Source organism: Gopherus flavomarginatus, chromosome 4 (genome assembly GCF_025201925.1).
Source record: "Gopherus flavomarginatus isolate rGopFla2 chromosome 4, rGopFla2.mat.asm, whole genome shotgun sequence".
Taxonomy (NCBI): Eukaryota; Metazoa; Chordata; order Testudines; family Testudinidae; genus Gopherus; species Gopherus flavomarginatus.
This window is the reverse complement of record NC_066620.1, coordinates 65,234,340-65,247,875: the sequence shown is the minus strand read 5'-3', so window position 1 is coordinate 65,247,875 and position 13,536 is coordinate 65,234,340. Positions and strand designations below refer to the sequence as shown.

General features: G+C 41.6%; 1 protein-coding gene across 1 annotated transcript in view; it reads left to right on the top strand.

The window, feature by feature from the left end:
* The window catches only part of ZFAND3 (zinc finger AN1-type containing 3), a 266,127-nt gene extending 253,465 nt beyond the window's left edge, over positions 1–12,662 (top strand). Inside the window, exon 7 of the mRNA XM_050948639.1 lies at positions 11,717–12,662. Within this exon, the coding sequence (XP_050804596.1) occupies positions 11,717–11,871 (155 nt within the window). The 3' untranslated portion in view covers positions 11,872–12,662. The remainder of the gene's footprint in view (positions 1–11,716) is intronic.
* The last annotated feature ends 874 nt before the right edge of the window (positions 12,663–13,536 follow it).

Here is a 13,536-nt window from a genome sequence, read left to right as displayed (position 1 = left end):
ATCTCTTTTCCAAGCTGAAAAGTCTCTTATTAATCACTCCTCGTTTAGAAGCCGTTCCATACCCCTAATAATTTTTGTTGCCCTTTTCTGAACCTTTTCCAGTTCCAATATATCTCTTTTTGAGATGGAGAAACTACATCTGCATGTAGTATTCAAGATGTGGGCATACCATGGATTTATATAGTGGCAATGTGATGTTTTCTTTCTTTTATTATCTATCCCTTTCTTAATGATTCCCAACAATGTTAGTTTTTTTGACTGCCACTGCACATTGAGTGGATGTTTTTAGAGAACTATCCACAATGACTCCAAGATCTTTCTTGCATGGTAACAGCTAATTTAGACCCCATCATTTTATATGTGTAGTTGGGATTATGTTTTCCAATGTACATGCATTTATCAACAATGAATTTCATCTGCGATTTTGTTGCCCAGTCACCCAGTTTTGTGAGATCCTTTTGTAGCTCTTCACAGTCTGCTTGGGACTTAACTATCTCGACTAGTTTTGTATCATTTGCAGATTTTGCCACCTCATTGTTTGCCCCTTTTCCAGATCAGTTATGAATATGTTGAATAGGACTGGTCCCACTACAGACCCCTGGGGGACACCATTATTCACCACTCTCCATTCTGAAAATTGACCATTTATTTCTACCCTTTGTTTCCTATCTTTTAATTAGTTGCCAGTCCATGAGAGGACCTTCCCTCTATCCCATGACAGTTTACTTTGCTTAAGAACCTTTGGTGAGGAACCTTGTCAAAGCCTTTCTGAAAATCTAAGTACACTATATCCATAGGATCTCCCTTGTCCACATGCTTGTTGACCCCCTCAAAAAATTCTAGTAGATTGGTGAGGCATGATTTCCCTTTACAAAAACCATGTTGACTCTTCCCCCAACAAATTATTTTCATCTATGTGTCTGATAATTTTATTCTTTACTATAGTTTCCCACATTTTGCCTGGTACTGAAGTCAGGCTTACCAGCCTGTGATTGCCAGGATCCTCTGGAACCTTTCTTAAAAATTGGCATCATATTAGCTATCCTCCAATCATTTGGTACAGAAGCTGATTTAAATGATGGGTTACAAACCACAGTTAGTAGTTCAGCATTTTCACATCCAAGTTCCTTCAGAAATCATGGGTGAATACCATCTGGTCCTGGTGACTTCTTATTGTTTAGTTTATCAATTTGTTCCAAACCTTCTCTAATGACACCTCAATCTGAAAGAGTTCCTCAGATTTGTCGCCTAAAAAGAATGGCTTAGGTTTGGGTACTTCCCTCACACCCTTAGCCGTGAAGCCCATGCTGTCTCACTAGCTCTCAATGGCTCCCTATAGGTATGGAATGGTACAGGGGAGAGAACTAAAACTTGAAGGCCCTTGTGTTGGAGGTATAACTGTCCATAATTACTCTTTAGCGGGGGTTCTCAAACTTCATTGCACCATGACCCCCTTCTGACAACAAAAATTACGTCATTACCCCCAGAGGGGGGACCAAAGCCTGAGCCCACCCAAACCCCAGTGCCCTGGGTGGGGAGGCCAAAGCCTGAGCCCCACCACTCTGGCAAGGGGGCCAAACCTCAAGGGCTTCAGCCCCAGGCAGGGGGCCTGCAACCTGACCCCCACCACCCAGGGCTGAAGCCCTCAGGATTTGGCTTCAGCCCTGGGCAGTGGGGCCCCAGGCCCCAGCAAGTCTAAGCCAGCCCTGGTGACCCCATTCAAAGGGGTTCATGACCCACTTTGGGGTCCTGACCCACAGTTTGAGATCCTCTGCTCTATAGGTTCAGACACATTGTTATGCTCATATGGTTTCAAATGCTCCTTTCTAGCAGAACTCAGAGAGTGATGATAGGTAACTACTTCCCTTCTCTGAAGGGCCTCGCCTATGGATCTTGCAGGGATCCACATTATCCCCAATTCTCTTCAGTATTTACCTGAGACCATTTGAAGGTAGAGTGAGAATTCATGGGATCCAGTGCCAATATACTGACACCCAACTGTACATCTCAGGCCAGGTCTACTCTACAAACTTTTGTTGGCCTACCTATATCAGTCGTGGTGTAATGAGGTGTGATCTCTGACTGACATAGCTGTGCTGGCAGAAGCATCTAACATGGATGCAGCACTTTTGCTAGTATAGATTATTTCGCCAGGAGGGGATGGTTTTATTATACAGGTACAAAGGACAGTTTTGCTGGCATACATGCTAGGACCACTTTCCTGGTATAGTATGCTGGTATAAGTATACCAGCAAAGAGCTCCTAGTGTAGACCTGGCCTCATTCTCCAATGATGCTACCGCTACTAATATTTAACCATTTCTGCAAGGGCTCAGTGCCTGCATGAAACAGCAGCTGGCTCAAACACAACCCAGGCAACACAGAAATGATGCTCGTCAACAGAGGGAAAAGGTTTGAAGAACTAGTTGAGGCACTATCTTCCTGCACCTACCTATCCTTTCCATTGAAAGCATACCATGTACATTCATCAAAGTGGTGCAAAGCCCCATGGTATCGTTTGACTATCACTTAGCTTGGATAATCAGGTACCATCTGACTCAAACTTCTTTTTACCTCCAGCTTGCTAGGAAACTCTGCCCATTCCTTCCAGGAGAGGACTAGGCTCAGTGGTTCATGCATTAGTCACCTGAAGGCTTGACTACTATAATTCACTATATCTGAAGCTGAATGTGAACACTGTACAAAGGCCCCAGACAGTACAAAATTCAGCTGCCTGCCTCCTGCGTAGTTTTGGTTCACATGAGTACTTACAGTCCATCCTCTGGACCTGACACTGGCTCCCAGTCCAGTTTTGATGCAATTTAAAGCCTTGGTCCTAATCTTCAAAGAAATCAGTGGATCAGATTTCAGCTCCACCTAAGAACTGCCAAGAAAGTTGTGCCCTTTGTAATAACACAAATCACAAAACTCACAACATGCTATGTGAGAGCTTTGGGATAAAGCTTCTCAATTGAGGGCCTCTGACTGTGAACCAATTTCTACCGATTAGATGAATTCAGGGTCTGTCCTACTTTTAGAAAGTGCTTCAAAACCTTCTTTGATAAAGCTTTTCCAGAAGAACCCCTTCCCCCGCCCCTCCAAAACAAAGTAAAAAACTCCCAAAAAGCAATTACCACCCCCGGTCAGCCGCAAACACGTTGTCACTCCAAGCAGTTTTCTATAATCCAAAAAGAGAAGAGTCAAGAAATAGACAATCAAATAGAGACTTTGCTATTGACTATCTTTGTTTTTTACAAGAAATAATTTCAATATTACATTGATGAGCAGCAGTACAAAAAAAAGAGAACAGTGACATCTCAGGGCAGTTCGATTCATGCCTGCCAGCCTCTTGGAAACTGTACTGGAATCTGGTGGCTTATAGCATCAATGCCCCAGAGAAGTCCAGAAGGATGAAGATGAATGTTTTTCCATTGTAAATGGACAGGATGCCATCCACCAGAGCAGCAAGTTCTGTCCATGCTGTGCTCTAGAGTCCAGAAAGTGCAACAGAAAGGTGGCACTGGAGGCATATACTAGTTTGCTGGGGAAAGAATGGGATAATCAGATGACACTACATTTTGCATGTTAAAGTTCACTTCCTCCCTCCCCTTGATAGGAGGAGGGAAGAGTTATTGTGAAGGGTGGTCAATTGTTGTGGGAAGCAAAAAGGTGCCTTCAATAGTTTACCTTGTTTATTAGTTTTTGGGATTACATGGGACAGAATTGCTGCAGTTTAGCTGTAATGGAGTGTGGTTTTGAATTGTCAAGTCCACCTATAGTGGCTGAACAAAACTCTTATTCTGTATAAATCTAATTGGGGATAAGAGGGGGAAGAGGTTAAAAAAGGAGCTAGTCTAACGTTTAAGTGTCACATTTTCAAGAGCTCAGCACCTAGCAGTTCCCATTCATCTCTAGGTACCTAAATGGGAATGGAGCTGTCTCAAAATCTGGCCCCTGTTGTAAGTGTGGAAAATGCTTGAAAATCCATTCCTTTATGCCTTAGCAAAGATTGTGTGTGTGAATAAACTTTAGTGCTTCCCACTGGAACAGCTCTTGATTTGCAAACTTTTTCTGTGCACTTATGATCTGGACATGCACACAAATTTACTGTCTGCCGATGTAAATAGGTCTGCAGTTTTGGTCCTTTAAAAGTATTGGCCTGTTTACATTTTGCAGATATTTTAACCTCTGTTTCTACATTTTATGCTTGCACATAATCATTATATAGAATTCTAAGTAAACACACACATGCACCCCTAGACAATACTGCACTTTGGTGTGTAACTTTTGCAGTACCTTCGTCTCCAAGGTATTTAGGTATTTTTAGGTTCTGCTTGAACCTCTGTTGATTAGAATTTCAAATCATCAGGAAAGTGTAAAATTTCTTGCAAGAGAAGTGAAAGAAGCTAGAATGTATGGAGCGGAATTCTGCACAGGAATAAGTCTGTGGCTTTATTGGACCACTTTTGAAGAGGCTCCAAAGAGAGTATCTGTGAGGAAACAAGTGTGTTATTAATTAAAATTCAGAAGTGGCATGAGCTGCAAATTCTGGTGACTTTGAATTTGTGCCTTTTCATTCAGGAATAAAGCTGACAAACGACAGCACTAGTGTGAAGCTAGGACTGAATTTAAAATTTCAAGCACTCTGACTTTGGCTGTGAGTCTTGGCATCACCTCCATTTACCTACCCAGGGAAGCTTCTCCTTCTAAGGCTGCAGCAGGGTTGATGTTGAATACATATTTGGGGGAGAGTCAACTTTCAGAATGGCTTGTGCATATGGCCACAATCCCTGTGCATAACTTTGAAAACTAATAGGTTGCTGTTTGATCCAGTATTTCAGAAGAGAATTGCTCACTTTCGCTTTGACTAGTGAACCAACTCTGAACATTACTAATGTTTTCAAATTTATGATCCAGAAAATATTTACAATTTTTATAGAATTTTACAGTCAGATACTTTGTCAGCTTACAGTAATGAGGTTTTTTCAATTGTATGAATTGAGGTCTTTTTGGAAATATTAAAATAAAACCCCACTAAAGTGGAGTTTGGGGTTTTGTCTCAACATCGGTGGATGGGTCTACAGCCTGGCACATTTGCTATGAAAACTTTGGGGTAAGTCTGAACATTTCTGATTCCTACAAAAACTAAAGCTTAGAAGTGCTGAAAGTTGAGCAGTTATTACAGGGTAGTTAGGTCAATGTGCAGTTGCTTTTTTGATAATTTAGACTTAATTTTTGAGATGGGGCATTGTCTTCAATATCTCTAAATCACCATTCAAAGTTATAGCACTACATAAATATTTAATAAGAATAGTCTTTGTTGATACTTGTACTTGGGCAATTTTTCTTTCTTTTGCTAGCTTCTCAAGACATGCTCATATCCCAAAGAAAAAGGTCTCGTCATGACAGGTTTTTGGATTCTTAAACAGAGGGATCAGCATTTGGAAATGTTTTCTCCCTTTCTGTTTAACATGCTAGTTAGTCACTGAAATACTCATATAGATATTTATCAGGAATAGGACTCCTTGAAACTTTCCAATGGACTCTACTACTGGAAGATTAGGGTTTTGGCAGATCTGTAGACCTCAAAGAGAATACCCAGTCCTTCTTGCTATAGCTTTCAGTTGCTGGCTTGCAATGAGGGTAAAACGGTTGGCTTACAGTAACACCTACAACACCTACTCTGCATATGAGCCATGTTCCAGGACCATATTTCCTTCCATTGAGTTATCCTGACAAGAAAAGGAATTGAACTGAATTGATGCCATTTGGGGGAATTAAGAACCCTCCAAAACTCCATCCTGACTTTTCCCTAGTGAATTACTATGCCATTTATTTTAATTGTTTCTAATGCTTCATCTATTACTTCACTGGTATTTTAGCAGCTAGCTGCCTTCAAAACTCAGAAGTCAAAACGTCAAAAAGAATTAAATGTGGGGTGGTTGGTTGTTGTTTTTTTTAGCACTTTTTCGTGGAAGCTCTCAATGGGTGTTGTTCCATATTCTTGTCTAGTGATAGGAACAGCTTCTTTCTTAACAGGGACTCAGCAGCATTTCACCATCACTTTTTAACACAGAGTAAGAACAGAAGTCTGACATGCTCTCCCATCTTAGGTGCTGCTTTAGTGGCCTTCATCTGAAATGTATTTACTCCAGTAGAGTGCTCAGGAAGGATGAAAAATGAAGGGCAGACTTCACAGCTGTTCTTTGTTGCCTTACAGACTTTCTTTGAATGATGCTTCCACCATTTTCAAGGTCACTTGAAATGGCATGAGTACTCTAGAGAGAGATGTTATACTGGGTGCAGTCCTAGCTCCCAGTGTCAAATTGAAGTTCTGATTAATGTAGCGGAAGCCTCGTTTTGATGATGGACTGCAGAGAATAGCTCCCTACTGCACTTAAAAGATCCTATAAGTAGGGCCCTACCAAATTCATGGCCATGAAAAGCGTGTCACGGACCATGAAATCGGTCTTTTGTGTGCTTTTACTTCATACTATACAGATTTCACAGAGGAAACCAGCACTTCTCAAATGGGAATTGCAGGGAGATCACAAGGTTATTTTAGGGGAGTTGCGGTATTGCCACCCATACTTCTGTACTGCCTTCAGAGCTGGGCGGTCGGAGAGTGAAGGCTGTTGGATAGGTACCAAGCTCTGAAGCTGCAGTACAGAAGTAAGGGTGGCAATACCATACCATGCCATCCTTATTTCTGCACTGCTACCTTCAGAGCTGGGTGGTGGGAGAGTGGTGGCTGCTGACTGAGGGCCTAGCTCTGCAGGCAGCAGCGCAGAAGTAAGGGTGGCAGTATCTTACTATGCCATCCTTCTGCGCTGCTGCTGGTGGAAGCTCTATCTTCAGAGCTAGGCTCCTGGCCAGCAGTCGCCGTTCTCCAGGTGCCCAGCTCTGAAGGCAGCCCTGCCACCAGCAGCAGCACAGAAGTAAGGGGAGCAGTACCACAACCCCCCCCCCCAAACTCCTTTTTGGGTCAAGAACCCTTTAACTACAACACTGAAATTTCAGATTTAAATAGTTGCAATTATGAAATTTATGATTTTAAAAATCCTGTAACTGTAAAATTAATCAAAGTAGACCACAAATTTCATAGAATCACAGAATATCAGGGTTGGAAGGGACCTCAGAAGGTCATCTAGTGCAGCCCCCTGTTCAAAGCAGGACCAATCCTCAGACAGATTTTTACCCCAGTTCTCTAAATGGCCCCCTCAAGGATTGAACTCACAATCCTGAGTTTAGCAGGCCGATGCTCAAACCACTGAGTTATCCCTCCCTCATATTTGGTAGGGTCCTACCTATAAAGTATTAATGCCTCAGTACATCTTTCCACAGTGCTGCATTAGATGAATGTAGTGTAGAGAGCACAGTTCGTAGCCTATTCCTGACATGAAGTGTAGCACATTGAGATCTACCACCCGGAGCTGAACTCTCATTTTGCCGTATTTTTGGTATGACTCTGCTTTTGCTAAACTAGCCTTAGCTGACAGATTTTTCCCCAGCAAGAAGTTATTTTGCTCATTAGTTAAAGTGGGCTAGCAAAGGCACTTGTGCATTTCTGTATGAATATCCTTTAGAAAAGACAGCCTGTATCCAGTATCTTTCAGTAATGAACTAACAGTAAATATACCACAAGAGCTCATTAATCTAACTCTGCTTTCTAACCAAGAGGGAGCTCCTGTTTCTCAGGAGACAGTTTCATCTCTAAATTTGAACTGGTTTTAAGGATAAGAATAGAGATAAACATATTGGCCTTTTCTGCTAGTGCACATAAATTAATAATGTAATTGCTGTCAAAGTTGATGAGCCTGGGTCTGGAATGGGCACTCCCACACACAACTGACTACGTAGTGCACACCTTGATTCCCAAGGCTGGTGAAGCCAGGAGAGAATACAGAAGCCATAATACAGCTGTGAACTAGTGAAAAATTCTTCAGAACTATGTGGTTATACAGCCTAGCTCCAATAGGATGATGCATGGCTCATTTAAATTCTTAAGCACTTTTGAGAATTTTATCCTTTACCTATTTAAAAAGCCCAATGCATAATGTAAAAGAAAAGCTAATAATATAAAAACTTGTCTTAAGTAAAATGTTAAAAATCCTGTATTGGATATCGGTTTTTAATGCTGGGATTTTTATTTATTAATTCAGTTGTAGGCATTATCACTATTCCGTATGAACAGTCTATAAATTTTCCATATGAGTTTTTAAGGCATTGCTCTCACTTGCACATATTTATAAAAAACAAAAGCCCTGGCAATAAGAGACAGCTGAAAATAGTTTAGAACATTCACTGCCCCACTGGAATAGTGAGACTCTAAATTAACAGAATCCACTCAAGAAAAGCATCTGGATACTTTTGTGGACAGTTTGATGAATTTCTGTCAGTGTGCAGTTGCAGGTTTTTTAAAAAAATGTTAGGATGCATGAGGATTGAATCAGAGAGTAATAGAGAAAATATTGATGGAATACCTTTATTTAGGATAGTGTGTAAATTACTGCTCACCTCATCTCAGAAAGGATGTTGCAGCATTAGAGGGGTCTCAGAAAAGAGTGGTGAGAATGACTGGGGCTTAGAAAAACTCTGATATGTAGAGCATGAAAATAATGGGTGTTTACCTTAGAAGGAGACAAAATAAGATAGGACATGATAGTTACATAAAACAATGATCTAGAGAAGAAAGAGCAAATGCTTCTGTTCTCCCTGCTTCATAACACAAGAACAAGGAGACAGTCAATGAAGCTGAAACATGACAAATTCAAAACTGATAAAAGGAAATACAGTTTCACACAATGCATAATTAGACTCTGGAACTCTCTGCCACAGAATGTCATTGAAGCCAAGTGTTTTAGCAAGATTCAAAAAAGGATTGGACATTTATATGGATAGCAAGAATATCTGGATTTGTTAGCTAATGATTAATTAAAAAAAAAAAAGGTGGAAAGGATATGAAACTTCATATTGCAGGGTTTAAGGCAATTTCCAGCAGGGATTAGGATGAGACCTTCATGGTGGGCAGATTATACCATATCTGTTTACTGCATGGTTGCTTGCACTTCCTTGTAAAACATCTGGTACTTGCCACTTTCAGAGATAGGATACTGGACTAGCTGGACCTCAGCTCTGATCCAATATGGAAGTTGCTATATTCCTATGCCATCCACTTGGTACTGGTTCAGCAGTCTGATGTCCTATTTTCAACAAATGGAGAAAGGAAATGCCAATCTCAGTTGGAGATGTTCCCTACCCCATAACGTACATGAGAGAATCAGACAAGTAGCCTGATAAGCTGATACCCAAGGGCATTCTTACTTAAACAATCTTTACCATCTGACCTTGAAAGTGCTTGGTACTTTCTGCGTATGTTTGCTGTGGATCAGCAGTCGAGAATAAATGGGGACAGGGATAGAGGAGAGAGGTTTTATATCCTAATTTAGCTGAATCATTGTCTGTTTTGTTAAGTAAAGTAAAGGAAACTCCATTTTTGTTGCTGGTATCCCGAGTATACATACTCTGCACAAGATAAGGATTGAAATATAGCAAAGTCTATAGCAGGTGCCATTGAAACTGTGAGCCAAAATAAATCCATCTTGTCTTCAAGTTAGTTTTGCAAAAAAACAAAAAAAAAGGGATTTTTTTTATCAGTTTTCTTAAGGATTTTACCAGTGTAAAGGTTCTTTCATCTCTATAGCGGTGTCTTGTAATATACAGTAATTCCTCACTTAACCTTGTAGTTATGTTCCTGAAAAAGTGACTTTAAGCAAAACGATGTTAAGCGAATCCAATTTCCCCATAAGAATTAATGTAAATGACAGGGGGGGTTAGGTTCCAGGGAAATTTTTTTTCACCAGATAAAAGACTATATTATACACACACACAGTATAAGTTTTAAACAAACAATTGAATACTATACACAGCAGTGATGACTGTGAAGCTTGGTTGAGGTGGTGAAGTAAGAGGACAGAATATTTCCCAGGGAATGTTTTACTGTTAAATGATGAACTAGCATTCGGCTGAGCCCTCAAGGGTTAATACGCTGTTGTTAATGTAGCCTCACACTCTCTACAAGGCAGCACAAATGGAGGGAGAGGACACAGCAACCAAGGGGGAGAGACACACCCTGTGTGTGGGGGAGGGAGAGATGCACATGGCCCCTTTAAGTACGCTGACACCACTCTCAGGAAATTGAGACAGCAGCTCACCAGCAAGCTCTCTCCCTCCGTCCTGTCCCCACCCTGCTTTATAGGGAGAAAAGATAAGCAGGGGGCAGGAGCGGGGGGGGGGGGAACACCCTGACATTAGCTCCCCTCCTGCACAGCAAGCAGGAGGCTCCCGGGCAGAGGGCAGCAGCAGCACATGGCAGTGGGGGGAGGGACAGTTGAACTGCTGGCAACTGGTAATTTGTGCTGCTGTGCAAGGAACTTAGGGGGGAGCTGATGGAGGGTCCACCCTGGTTCCAAGCCCCCACCAGCTAGCTTCAACGGGCTGCTCTTTCTGCAAGCAGTGAACAAAGCAGGCAGCTGCCAAACATCATGAGAGCATTGCAGAACTTTAAACGAGCATGTTCTGTAATTGATCAGCTACGTAACAACGTTAACCAGGACGACTTTAAGTGAGGAGTTACTTTAGAAACACTACTTACAGTGTCCCTGTGAGGTAATTCTTATCCTCATTTTACTGATAGGGAAACTGAGGCAGCGAGGAGCTCTGTTCACAGTTACCAAGTATCCGTGTCAGAGACAGTATATGAAGTCAAGACTTCCTTATACTCACTCTAATGTTCAGAGCACAGCCCTAGATGAGGGAGTTTGGTTCCCAGTCTCTCCCTAGATTGAAAAAGGCTGGGTGCTGAAGAGGCTTCATTCTTCACCTTTGAAAAAGGGCTGCCTTTTATTATTGAACTGTAGGGCTCTGGATGACTGAATGGTATTAAGTAGCTTGGCGAGGCAGGAAGGGAGAGAAAGAAGACTGACCCACAGCCAAAAGGATAATGGCATGACATAGCATTGTGAGGACAGGGAATCCTCGGGTTTTGACACACAGAGAGAGAGTGACATTCAGTACAGCTGTTTTAAAGACTGAACTGGGAGTGGACTTGGGAAATCTGGGTTCTTTTCCCAGCTCAGTCACAGGGTTGATGTGCTAACAGAGCCAACATCTTCAAAAATAACTTCTGATTTTGAGTGCCTTGGTATTTGGGTCCCCAAACTGTGGCACCCTGGACAGCATGCTCAGCACCCTCTACTCCAACAGAAGTCAAAGGAAGCTGAGGGTATTCAATGCCTCTGAAAATCAGACCCTAGATATTTCCAGCTGGGCATCCAAAATCAGAGACTAATTTAGAAAATGTTGGTTTTACTCTCTCATCTGTAAAATAGGAATCTTCCTTCCTCACAAGGGGTAGATTGCAAGAATAAATTACTAATATATGACTTGAACTCAGATGTGCCATAGAAAATGCTGTAAATATAGGTGTAAACTATGTTGTCTCCCACTGAATGTGTATGATACAAAACAGCACAGAATTTGAAGTTGTTCATAGCAATATTTATTGTGACAATATCATGAAAACAAATGAAAATGTGAAGTTTTCATTGATCTTGAAACCCCACTAATCCCCGGCATAATGCTGCTCTCCTGGTGACATAGGATTCAGCCATTTCAAGAGTCCTTAACACAACACATTCTTTCCTTCTCCTTGGCAGGTTATGTGTTCTGTATGTTACATCGCCTGCCCGAACAACATGACTGCACATTTGACCACATGGGACGTGGGCGTGAGGAAGCCATTATGAAAATGGTGAAACTGGACCGGAAAGTAGGGAGATCATGCCAGCGCATTGGCGAAGGGTGTTCCTGAGTGCGAGACTCTGCAACCAAATGCTGTTCTTAGTTCACTAATGTTAGCCTTATTTAGGACAAAGTCAGCCAGACACCTTGTACGGGGCAAGTTTCAGACTACAGCCAATCAGTTTCCTTTCTTTAGCCAACCGTCCTGGTACTGTAGTTTAGGGGTTGATGGTGGTTGAAATTGATTTCTGGCTGGTTGCAAAGGTGCCTGCTAGCCAATGTATAAAATTAAAACATGAAGAAATATTTTTTCGAGCATGGCTAGTGGATTTAAAACACAACAAAACAAAAAATCCAAAGGCTTCTGTTATTGCTGGAGTCAAACTCTAAAAGCCTTATGCTGGAAACCTTCCAGCTGCAGAGTTAAAATAAATAGCTGAGTAGAAGCTGGTGTAAAAGTTTGCTATGCACATGGCTTTCAGACAAACTGTGTTTAATGTGCAGCCTTTCACCTCTTCACTTCTAGTTCATCCTGAAGAGATGAAACTCCACTAAGAGCAGCCGTGGTAGCTGCTAAGCCCGGAAGACCTGACTGGTCATCCGTGCCTTCATCACGTGTGGCTTTTGAGGTTAGGCAATGTCACCAGCATCAGGGATTCTCCTGGGGAGGGAACATCTTTCTGGTTCTTCCCAGGAAGCCAAAAAGAGGGGAACAGAGATTCTTATGAAAAATTTTTGTATCTAACTTGCTGCAGAGATCCTGTTTTTCTTCATTTAAATTATGGTGATCTCATTTTAAAGCTGGTTACATCCTAGAGCAGTAAACAGTGTATATTCTCTACATGGCATCCATAGAATTTCTAACCACGGTTGTTATGTATGCTGACCAGTGCTGCCATTCCCACCGGCCGAAATCTGATTGGCTCTTGTTTGCCTTTTGCTAAGTGCAGGTATCTGATGATTGATCAAATAAGGCTAATTCACAGCACAGTAGCCAAGGCTGGATTCTACAGACTGACTTTCTGTAGCTAGACATATATATTGGGGGGTGGGAGTTGGGGGGGAAAGGACATATTGTAGCAAACAGAATTCAGTAACAGTATTGGGGAACAACCAGGAAAGCATCCCTCATCAGCTTGAGTTTTAACAAGATAATCAAATGGGCTATGTCAGCCTTGTTTCTATGCAGCTCGATGCTCTCATGAAAATCTCTGCCCGCAAATGTTGCAAAGCAAGTGAATGTGAAATGCATTACATGGAAAACTTTGGATCTGTTGTTTAGACTTATGCGCTCTTTCACACTGAGCCACATAGAGCTGGAGTGCACAGATCTTGTTAGTTTGTAGCAGAAAAAAAAAAGAGAAAAATCAGCATGTCTCCTGCTGCAGACAAAGTTTATGCAGGTCAAGAGGATTCATGCTGATTTGTCTCAGTAGTCTAGGTGGATATGGTTCTCTGACCCAAGTTAGTAAAGCATTAACAATCAGGTAGTTTGGTAGAAAAACTGGGAGGGGGGGAGGATTTTGTATAGTTTTGAAAAATTGGGCTTGTGTAAAACTTCCAAGGGGTGAAGTAGCATATTGTCACTCCAAAAAAGGTGTGTGGGGAAAGAGAGCTTAAATAAGTCGTCCTCTTTTCTGCATGTGTTAAAGGTAAATAATTTCATACAGGCTAAATTGTTTTTTAGTTTGGTAGCCACATCAAACCATTTAATGAGACTTTTTTTTAAAATACA